At 38.3% G+C, this 12,043-nt stretch overlaps 1 protein-coding gene across 2 annotated transcripts in view; it reads left to right on the top strand.

Moving 5' to 3' along the window:
• rasa1a (RAS p21 protein activator (GTPase activating protein) 1a) overlaps positions 1–12,043 on the top strand; it is an 88,966-nt gene that overhangs the window by 48,075 nt on the left and 28,848 nt on the right. For both annotated transcript variants that reach the window (XM_055200161.2, XM_055200162.2), the window contains 5 exons: positions 2,703–2,773; positions 3,433–3,550; positions 3,664–3,695; positions 6,037–6,089; positions 9,839–9,989. In XM_055200161.2, coding sequence (XP_055056136.1) covers positions 2,703–2,773; positions 3,433–3,550; positions 3,664–3,695; positions 6,037–6,089; positions 9,839–9,989 — 425 coding nt within the window. The remainder of the gene's footprint in view (positions 1–2,702; positions 2,774–3,432; positions 3,551–3,663; positions 3,696–6,036; positions 6,090–9,838; positions 9,990–12,043) is intronic.

Genomic DNA, 12,043 nt, shown 5'->3' with positions numbered 1-12,043 from the left:
CAAAAACGACAAGTTATATTATGGATGACTAGTTAAGCAACTGTTTAATCAGTGTGGTTAGTGAGTTTATGCAGACATTTTGTAGCTTCTACAGAAGCATAGGTAATGAAATGGATAAGACCTTAAAGCTTGCCTTGGGTAGGTTTCTTTTAAATGCATAAATGCCTACTGTGTTGTTTTTGTAACAACCATACAAAATTTATGGGAGGAGATTATTTAACGCAATTTAATAATGTTTGCATGTGTGATATTACTGGTATTTGCACCATTATTTAACACCGAAATAAATAATCTGAAGAGGCTTCAAAGATAGCATTGTACAGTGCTGAGGATTTTTTAACAACTTACAGTTTATTTGGAATGCCGAGGAACATATTATTTAAAAATATTGTTTGCCAAGCCATGTTATTTATTTTTTTGCCGGAGGAATTAAAAGAGGGGTTGCTATAAGTCATCACACAATACCAGGTGTTTGAAAGCATCTTGTAAACCTTAATTTTTGTCCTTCAGTTTCAGTGTACTTTGTCTTTGTTAGCTTGGATTTCACACCCCAAATTTTCAGCTATGTTGTCCGTGGTGCTGAACTTAAGTGCATCAGGCGTTAGTAAATCACCTGCACCTGAGGAGCATCAGCTCTGCTTATTTGCGACCCTGACCTAATTAGAGGTCGACCGATATGCTTTTTCTCTGGCCGATGCCGATTTTTTAGAAATCAGGGCAGCCGATGGCCGATATGTTGGGCCGATTTTCTATATGCACATAATAATCAAAATGTTCTCATCATTATTAGCAGATATTTTAAATGCAAAAATGTCACTATTTAAGTCAAAGTATTTAAAAATATATGACTGGTCTTTCTGAAGAGTTTTACGACCTCCTCTGCACCATGCATTTATCAGACACAGATATTACCTGACACTCTGCTGTCATAATCTTTGATCAGTTTTTTTATCATGGATTTTATTGCTTTGTAGGATAAAATCCTTATTTGGTAGACCTGATAAAATATTTATTCATCATAAAGTTAACATAGTAAATGTCTATGGTTTTTAGTTGAGACTGTTATTTAGGGCAAATCTTTCTAAACACATTTACATTCTCATTTCTGAGACGCTATAAGTGACTGATTGTGCTGACGGTGACGTCTTGTGAGTTTAGTGTTGGGACAGATCTGTTGTTCCAACCGTTCATTCAAACGAATCCGTTCAAAGGAGTCAGTTCGTGAATCGGACACGCTGTGTTGTAATCCAGGCTGAGAAGCGCAAAACTGTAAACAAAGTCTTACTGTAACAACACGAAAAACATTTCCTTTGTGGATATGATTTGGTCTTCCGACCTTTCGCCATCGAGTCAGTTTTGTTTTGAGTAATAAAAGCAGGGAGACAGAGAGCGTGCACGCGCGGCTCTTCTCTCTCTGTCACGCAAACAAACTCATCATCACTCATTAATCACATGAAATGAGCCTAATCTTTGCACGGACAGTGCACCGCGAGACATAAGCCCGTCGCGCTGTTGTACTGGCTGCTTAATTCGCGCGATCCGCCATCATTTAGTAAAGCTGTTTGTGAACAAGGCATGGCTGCACACACCCGAGACGGGAGCGATCTGCTTGCAGCAAGAGGCAGCGTCACGAGTTCTACAACAGCGCTTAGGTGCCCGCAGATGCGCCTGCCTATTAATCGGCCTAATTTTGCAGCAAAATCGGCCAAAGCCGATTTTTCTAAATATGCCAAAAATCGGCCAATTAATCGGCCGGCCGATAAATCGGTCGACCTCTAGACCTAATTTGCATTGCTCTTAGTAGATTGCGCTTCTGATGAGTAAATTTCAACACGCACAGTGTACCCTAGTGTACGGCTAAAAAAGTAGACCATACTTCAGCCAGATTAGTTGTTTTGTGTGTGTATGATTGGTTTTGGATCTTAACTCTACAGTATAGTGGCATTTCAGGACCAGGATTGGACACCCTGATCTAGTACATGCTTAAAACATAGGCTTCTACACCCCTTAAGTGCATTTGCTATAGTTTTTCATATTAGAATATTTTCGAATTGCTAAGCAGCAGGATTTTATTTTAGCAATGTTTGACCAATAATATGGGTATTATGCAGGATAATTCTCTAAGGCCTAGTCCACACGGACACGGGTATATTTATAACCGGAGTTTTCCCTAAAAAAAATCCCGTCCACACATGCTCGGTTTAAATTAAATATCCATCCACATGATAAAGCAAAAGCACGCTATTAAGCGCTGTCAAGAGCATGCCACACCAGCAGGCGGGGATATAACCCAAATCGTGTTCCGCAATATAGTGAGATAACTGAGCATCTATCTGTATACATGTTAGAAGCCCTGTTAGCACAGTTATTATTAGCAAGATACGTTCGCCATTGCACAGAAGCATCAACAAAGCAGTCAGCAGCGCACAATATTGACGTCAAACACAGTGGATAACGGCGCGCACTCTGACGTCGCAAGGCAAAACCCCCGGTTTTACTCTCTACACGACACCACTGTAACCGGGGTTTCATAAAAAGCTCACCCTGGCCGGGGTTTTCAAATATGCTCGGTTTCAGTGCCCTGGTACTGTGGTTCCGTGTGGACGAACACCCGAACCGCGTGAAAAAACTCACGGTTATGAAAATACCCATATCCGTGTGGACTAGGCCTAAGTTGCTGTAACCTGTCAATGTTTTTGCAGCCAGTGGAGGACAGGAGACGAGTGAGGGCCATACTTCCATACACCAAAGTGCCAGATACTGATGAGATCAGGTACAGACTCCAACAAAGTCATTCTAGATCATTTCAATGTATTATTATAACTCTGTTTAGCAAAAAGGTGTCCTGCATGTTTGATTTGTTAGTACCTAAATATGTGTAAGGTTACATTTTTAAATATTTTCTATTCCAGCTTAAAATGCCGAGAAAAGTAAGCCATTCTTGGGTTGAATTCCTTTAAATTTGCAAACACTTGCGTTATCCCATTGCACCAACCCTACAAGCAAGTAGAGAGTTATTATTCACCCAAGTAGCATGTTAGGAGGCTTTTCTTTTTCTGTGTTGTTCAGTGGCATTCCCAAACCAGTTATAGCTTTGCATACTAGTTTGCAAGTGTAGATTAGCCCTCTTATTTTCTGCTGTAAATGTCTATACAATTGTCGATATTTCTGCTATAAATATAGATTATACAGCTGACTTATTTTGCCCCAAATGTTAGACCTTTGCAAACCACATTTAGGACATTTACAGTTGCCATATGATTTCACAAGTCAAATGTCAAAACATTACTTCCACCCAGTAAGAGTTGATTTAGATATAGCATAATGTTTTCGTAATCTATCTACATTTACTGTACTGAGTTATGCAGTGTTTTTTTTTTATTTGGGGGGAAAAATCGATCTATAAATGTATATATTGTGTGTGTCTTAAAGTTTTCTCAAAGGAGACATGTTTATCGTTCACAATGAACTGGAAGATGGTTGGATGTGGGTTACAAATGTTCGGACAGAGGAGCAGGGCCTTATAGTGGATGATCTTGTGGAGGAGGTGGTAAGTGTCTCTGTCTAATATAATCTGAGTTATAGCTCACTTATAAAATAGGAGGTGACAGATTTCTCTGATTGCTTATGGAGTTTCATTAATGGCTTTGAATTTATTCTCAGGGACGAGAAGAAGATCCCCATGAGGGAAAAATGTAAGTATTTTTTTATTAGTAAACTGTAACCTGCACACTGCAAAAAATGACTTTCTTACTTAATATTTTTGTCTTTATATTTTAATTTTTTTTAGTAGAAATATCTAAAAATTCTTAAATTAAGATACTTTTTCTTGATGAGCCTAAAAAAATAAGTCTAGTTTTTAGACATAAATATACAATTTAAGTAAGTGTGTGCTTAAAACAAGCAAAAATGTCTGCCAATGGGGTGAGAATTTTAAAAAAAAAAGTTTAGTTTTTTCTTAAACACTTAATTCAAGCTAAATGTTCATACCCTATTGGCAGATGTTTTTGCTTGTTTTAAGCACAAATTTACTTAAATTGTATATTTTTCTCTAAAAACTAGACTTATTTAATTAGGTCATTTTGCTCATCAAGAAAATACATCTTGATTTAAGAATTTGTAGATGTTTCTACTGAAAACAAGACAAATATACTAAGAAAGAGAGTCATTTCTTTGCAGTGCAGTTTAAAAGTAAACAACTTAAAGCAGTAACAAATGGAAATTATATGTTGTTCAATGCTAAGTTTGTGTTGCTATTAGGGCTGGGCGATATGGCAAAAAAAAATCATTCGATATCGATAATTGTCATGATAAATAACAAATCTTAATTCCTGTCAAATTTAAAGGCAAATTTTTGCTCCTGAATGAAAATTGTAAAAACCAGACCATTAATGGTTTTAAAATACCTTTTATTCACAACATGACAAATACAAATACTTAAATCTTGTTTTAATGTTCAGGCATTTGTATTAAAGGTGCAGTGTGTAAATTTAGCGGCATCTAGTGGTGAGGTTGTGAATTGCAACCAAAAGCCCCGTCCACTGCTCACATCTTCCTTTTGAAACGCAAAGAGAAGCTACAGTAGCCACCACTGGACAAACAAGTCATTGTTGGAGACAACTTGGTAAAAAGGTTTGTCTGTTAAGGGCTTCTGTAGAAGCATGGCTGCACAAAATGGTGGCCTCTGTGTATGTAGATAAAACGTCTCATTCTAAGGTAATAAACACATAACCATTCATTATAAAAAGGTCTTTATACACCCCTAATAATATAGTTTTGTATATTATTTTGCATTTCTGTCAAGAGATCCTTCTAAAAATTACACACTGCACCTTTAAATGTAAATATATTTGTTATGAAATCAACACATTTCTGACACAGAAAGCAGCAGGCTACTGTCACTTTAAGGCTCAAGACAGACTGCTTTAAGTTTCAATATACCGAGTAATATCCAGCTGTTTATGTTCACTTAAACAAGAAAAAAAAACTTAGTTCAGTGATCACACATGTGTTATACATATACGAGATATACACGCTGATAAATGGATGTCAAGAGCATGTCATGTTGCTGTGGGAGCACACACTCATACAGTTTATTCACTGCAGTGGTGGATCTGCTATTTTTCCTCAGTTTTCTGAATTTGTGAATGTCCTGTAAATATACTTTTAAAGCTGTGTGGATGTGTGCGTGCGCAAGGCGGATGCTGAAAGAAAGTACAGTATACTGTACCTATTTTGTCTGCTGTGTTCTGGGCGTTGCGCGTTCGATTTTACACAAAAGGAAAATATTTCCGCGCATTTGGATTCCGTGATTCTGTTCGGATTATCCGCATCGCGAAAATCACAGGGCTCTACTGATAAATGAATAACTTACCTCATCTTACTCCACTCCTTCAATTCTAATTCACACTGTGATTGTAAACCAAGAGCGCGTGCCGCATCCGAAAGTGCTTGTGCAACATATTACGCACAGTGTGTAAATATTATCGATCACTTATTGAACTGTCGTTATCGTTTTATTGGAAAATTTTAAAACCGTGAATTTAGCGTTATCGAATTATCGCCCAGCACTAGTTGCTATTACACTTGGATTGTGGCGTTAACATTTTGTAGCCTTTGGAAAATAAGAATGTAGTATTTATGTGTAATTGTATTCCTCAAAATTAGTTACACAGTAGCTAAATATATTTTTTTGATTTCTACTTGAGCCTAGATATTTTTCTAGATATTCATGTGATTCATTTTGACCTTATTCTGTCAAAATGTATAGATTTTTTTTAAAATTGTAAAACGATATTTTTCTCCACCATTCCAAGTGGATGCATCTGCTAGAATCTGTCAAAAACTGCCCTGAAGTGCATGTAGATATCTTGGGCTGCAGATTTAATCAGAGATGGATTGATGTTATTTAGATGAAATCACAGCTTTGATTCAGACCTGACTCATCAGACCCGGTTTGCTGCCTCCTGTGCTTTTCCCATATACTGTTTCATTTCCTGTTTTCCGCTGTATTTCCTCTTCTATCCATCATCCTAGCTGGTACCATGGGAAGATCAACAAACAAGAGGCGTACAACCTGCTAATGACAGGTACATGATTGTGACATTAACCACTGGGTATTATGTTTGTGTTGTCAGCATAAAACCCTGTTCATATTCTCTGGTCAGATGATATTACAATGCTGTACAACAATCAAATGAAAAGAGCAAGCAATGTGTTTGTTTTTTAGAAACATCAGCAATAGAGATGTATTGCCGAAACGCATTACAAAGACTGTGAACTGTGTAGTACTGACTTGAGGAGTTAGGCCGTTAAATGTTATTTCTTTATTTTTGAGTTCAGAATCATGACTCGATGACGCACTGGAGCCACTGAGCATGGCCCTGTCTCTAACGCAATCGCGAACATCCATTCAGGCTGTAGCGGTATTGGAAAGTTAAGAGAGACGGCAGCTTTACCACGAGTGGGCGTAGTTTCTGTAACAAGAGCGGTCACGCCCCCAGCGTTTGAGAGCTGAGAATCCTGCTTATTTCCTGCCTATTTTCAGTCGGAGGTTGCACGGCCCGGGTATATTTGTAGAAAAGGGCAAAAATACATAGCATGGGTCAAAATAATATTTTTTTCTTTAATGGCAAAAATCATTACTATATTATGTAAAGATCATGTTCCATGAAGATATTTTGTAAATTTCCTAGCATAAATTGTTTTGCATGCCGCAAAATTGGCCAGAAACTCGTTTACAAACTTTGCGTTACTAAATCATTCTTAGGGCATTTCCCATTCAAGTTGGTTTTTATGTAAAAGCTTACAACTTCCCCATTCAGTTAACGTCATTACAGCTAGTAGCAAGCACTAAAACAAACCTTTTTTATTACAAAGATGTGCTAAATGACTTAATTTGGATTTGAACGTTAAATGCCATTTTCTCAGTATTCAATTTTTTTGCATACTCAGATTTTTGGTTTTCAAATCGTTGTTTCTTGGCCAAATATTGTCCAATCCTAACAAACAGCACATCATTGAAAAATTTGTATACTTATAAATACCATTAAGGTTTTGTGTTCCAGGTCTTGGTCCAGGATTGTTGATAACACGTTTTTCTGTGGTGTGACAAACTTAGAAGACATTTAATATCAAACTTCACACTGACTTGAATATTTTTTGCAGTGGTGCTTTTCAAGGAAACTATGTGAGGGAGACTGACATTTCTGTTATTTACTGATAAATTTCCGCTTTGCTGCACCTCTTAAATCTAAAGCGTGCTCATCACTGGTTTATCTGCTTCATAGTAGATGTGGCATGCTAGTGAATATGCCGAATTGAGGAAGATGTCTGAGAGCTGTTGCAGTGGGTAGATTTTCAGTGAATAATGGTTTCAGTTTGTAAGGCTGTATAGCTTCAGAAGACGTTTTGGAAACGTTTAAGGCTTTAAGCATTTAAGTTTGATATAAAGGGGACATATGACAAACTGACTTTTTGACATGTTTAGGTGCTATGACCAGTGCTTCTTCCAACCTAGAAAATGTGAAAAGAACAACCCAGTAACTTAGTTTTGGTAAACCATTCTCTGCAATCATGTAATAAAAGAGGTAATTGAAATTTGGCTCCCCTTGTGATGTCAAAAGGGGATCTTATAATAATAATAATTATTATTATTAATAATAATTAATAATAATACAGCCGCTTAAACTGCACTATCCACCCACGACACTGCCATTTAGTGCAGAGTTCAGCTCATTTGCATTTACAAGGAAACACCCCAAAACAACAAATTTTTGCTCACACATACAAAATGGCAATTTTAACATGCTTTAATAAATTATCTATTATCTATACAGTGGGGCAAAAAAGTATTTAGTCAACCACCAATTGTGCAAGTTCTCCCACTTAAAAAGATGAGAGGGGCCTGTAATTTTCATCATAGGTACACTTCAACTATGAGAGACAAAATGAGGAAAAAAATCCAGAAAATCACATTGTCTGATTTTTTAAGAATTTATTTGCAATTTATGGTGGAAAATAAGTATTTGGTCAATAACAAAAAAGCAAGATTTCTTTCTCTCACAGACCTGTAACTTTTTCTTTAAGAGGATCCTCTGTTCTCCACTTGTTACCTGTATTAATGGCACCTGTTTGAACTTGTTAGCAGTATAAAAGACACCTGTCCACAACCTAAAACAGTCAAAATGCAAACTCAACTATGGCCAAGACCAAAGAGCTGTCAAAGGACACCAGAAACAAAATTGTAGACCTGCACCAGTCTGGGAAGACTGAATCTGCAATAGGTAAGCAGCTTGGTGTGAAGAAATCAACTGTGAGAGCAATTATTAGAAAATGAAAGACATACAAGAACACTGATAATGTCCCTCGATCTGGGGCTCCGCGCAAGATCTCATCCCGTAGGGTAAAATTATCACCAGAATGGTGAGCAAAAATCCCAGAACCACATGGGGGGACCTAGTGAATAACCTGCAGAGAGCTGGGACCAAAGTAACAAAGGCTACCATCAGTAACACACTATGCAGCCAGGGACTCAATTCCTGCAGTGCCAGATGTGTCCACCTGCTTAAGCCAGTACATGTCCGGACCCGTCTGAAGTTTGCTGGAGAGCATTTGGATGATCCAGAAGAAGAGTGGGAGAATGTCATATGGTCAGATGAAACCAAAACATAACTTTTTGGTAGAAACTCAACTTCTTGTGTTTGGAGGAGAAAGATGCTGAGTTGCATCCAAAGAACACCATACCTACTGTGAAGCATGGGGGTGGAAACCTCATGCTTTGGGGCTGTTTTTCTGCAAAGGGACCAGGACGACTGATCCGAGTTAAGGAAAGAATGAATGGGTCCATGTATCGTGAGATTTTGACTCAAAACCTCCTTTCGTCAGCAAGGGCATTGAAGATGAAACATGGCTGGGTCTTTCAGTATGGCAGTGATCCCAAACATACCGCCCGGGCAAAGAAGGAGTGGTTTTGTAAGAATAATTTCAAGGTCCTGGAGTGGCCTAGCCAGTCTCCAGATCTCAACCCCATAGAAAATCCTTGGAGGGAGTTGAAAATCTGAGTTGCCCAGCGACAGCCCTAAAACATCACTGCTCTAGAGGAGATCTGCATGGAGGAATGGACCAAACTACCAGCAACAGTGTGTAAAAACCTTGTGGAGACTTACAGAAAACGTTTGATCTCTGTCATTGCCAACGAAGGGTATATAACAAAGTATTGACATAAACTTTTGTTATTGACCAAATACTTATTTTTCACCATAATTTACAAATAAATTCTTTAAAAAATCAGACAATGTGATTTTCTGGATTTTTTTTCTCATTTTGTCTCTCATAGTTGACGTGTACCTTTGACAAAAATTACAGGCCTCTCTCATCTTTTTAAGTGTGAGAACTTGAACAATTGGTAGCTGACTAAATACTTTTTTGCCCCACTGTATGGTATTTTAAGCTAGAACCTTAAATACGTAGTCTGGGGACACCAAAGATTTATTCTACATCTTAAAAAGTCTTGTGAAATGTCCCTTTAAGTAATGGAGGTTTCTTTTTTGAGCTTTACAGCTTCACAATTATATGAAAAAGAAAATCTTTATCATTATTTAATTTTCTCAGCAGCATAAAGTTTTAGCGTAACATAAGGATAAGTAAATAATGGCACAATTTTCATTTTTTTTTTGGAAACTTAAATGTATTATTTATATTATTTATACAATACGAAGCACTTTGGAGTTACTTGTCAGGATTACACTTGTCATGTGACCTCACTGAGACTTAAACAAAGCATATGACAAACTTTCAATGTCGTTGTACTAATCTATTTTCCTTTTGCTCTTTACAGTTGGCCAGGTATGCAGCTTTCTGGTCAGGCCGTCAGACAACACGCCGGGGGATTACTCACTATTTTTCCGCACCAATGAGAACATCCAAAGGTTTAAGATCAGCCCGACTCCCAACAACCAGTATATGATGGGAGGGCGGTACTATAACAGGTACGACTGCAGAAAGAGCTGGGATGATATATGAAAGCTTCTTTTGGGCCTTTTTTTAACAACAGGGTTCCCACGGCTCCTTGAAATCCTTGAAAGTTTTTGAATCTGGGGGAAAAATATCACGGTGCTGGGAAATTTTTGAAAATATACATACATGGCTACAGGTCATTGAAAGTGCTTGAATCTATTTTATGCGAGAAGTTTTCTGGAAAAGAATCCATATTATTCCCTGTGTAGTGTAGGATAATATCATAAAAATTCTAGACTCTTTAAACACACGTGCTAAACTGTTCGCATTAAATGCCTATATCTTCTGCATGTGAATGTTGCTTCATATCAAAATGCTTTTTTGCATAGTTGTGTTTGACACATAAAAATGTCTCGGGTTACGTATGTAACTGTTGTTCCCTGAGAAGGGAATGAAATGCTGCGTCTCCCTTGCCATACTTCCTGCGTCCCTGTAACGCCGTCTTTTGGCAATATTTCAGAGATTGAAATACTTCCTGGCTCCCGCTTCACCCTGTCTTTGTCGTTAAGCCTCACAATTGGTTGGATTTGATATACACATTCAGACCCCTGGAGGCATCCCCAAAGTGTCACCGCAGTGACGCAGTGCGAGTTCCCTCGAAAGGGAACTGTAACAATGTATCTTAAAAGGTAACACAATGTAACCTTGCTCTCACTTGAAATGTGTCCCCACATTTAGTCCTTGAATTTGAGGGTATTGGACCTGGAAAGCCCTTGAAAGGTCCTTGAATTAGAAGTTAACTAAGGTGTGGAAACCCTGTAACAAGCTGCCATTAATAGCTTAATTTGCTATGTTAAACTAAGAACTGTTTCCCCTGAGCTTTAATATTTATATTTTTATACCACGGGGCTGTTGATTTGATTTATTTTGATTTGTTTGAGAAATGTTTCAAAGGTATGCATTATTCGTTTGACTCGTGACTCAGAGTGTAATCATTATGGGATGCCAATTTTTTCCCTAGCAACCAAATACAGAACCCTAGCAACAGAGTAAACAAAGCCTTATATCTCCGCATCAGAACATCGTAGAGACACAGGGGTTGGACCGTTTGACTCGTGACTCAGACGTGTAATCATTATGGGATGCCAATTTTTTCCCTAGCAACCAAATACAGTACCCTAGCAACAGAGTAAACAAAGCCTTATATCTCCGCATCAGAACATCGTAGAGACACGGGGGTTGGACCGTTTGACTCGTGACTCAGAGTGTAATCATTATGGGATGCCAATTTTTTCCCTAGCAACCAAATACAGTACCCTAGCAACAGAGTAAACAAAGCCTTATATCTCCTCATCAGAACATCGTAGAGTCACGGGGGTTGGACCATTTGACTCGTGACTCAGAGTGTAATCATTATGGGATGCCAATTTTTTCCCTAGCAACCAAATACAGTACCCTAGCAACAGAGTAAACAATGCCTTATATCTCTGCATCAGAACATCGTAGAGACACGGGGGTTGGACCGTTTGACTCGTGACTCAGAGTGTAATCATTATGGGATGCCATTTTTTCCCTAGCAACGAAATACAGTACCCTAGCAACAGAGTAAACAAAGCTTTATATCTCCGCATCAGAACATCGTGGAGACACGGGGGTTGGACCGTTTGACTCGTGAATCGGCGGGTAATCACTATGGGATGCCAATTTTTTCCCTAGCAACCAAATACAGTACCCTAGCAACAGAGTAAACAAAGCCTTATATCTCCGCATCAGAACATCGTAGAGACATGGGGGTTGGACCGTTTGACTCGTGACTCTGAGTGTAATCATTATGGGATGCCATTTTTTTCCCTAGCAACCAAAGCCTACAGTACCCTAGCAATCATTATGAGTTAGCAACCAAATACAGTACCCTAGCAACAGAGTAAACAAAGCCTTATATCTCCGCATCAGAACATCGTACAGACACGGGGGTTGGACCGTTTGACTCGTGACTCAGAGTGTAATCACTATGTGGATGCCAATTTTTTACCTAGCAACCAAATACAGTACCCTAGCAACAGAGTAAACAAAGCCTTATATCTCC

The sequence above is a fragment of the Misgurnus anguillicaudatus genome, chromosome 22 (genome assembly GCF_027580225.2).
Source record: "Misgurnus anguillicaudatus chromosome 22, ASM2758022v2, whole genome shotgun sequence".
Taxonomy (NCBI): domain Eukaryota; kingdom Metazoa; phylum Chordata; class Actinopteri; order Cypriniformes; family Cobitidae; genus Misgurnus; species Misgurnus anguillicaudatus.
Note: the sequence above shows the minus strand (reverse complement) of the source record. Positions and strands in the feature narration are given on the sequence as shown.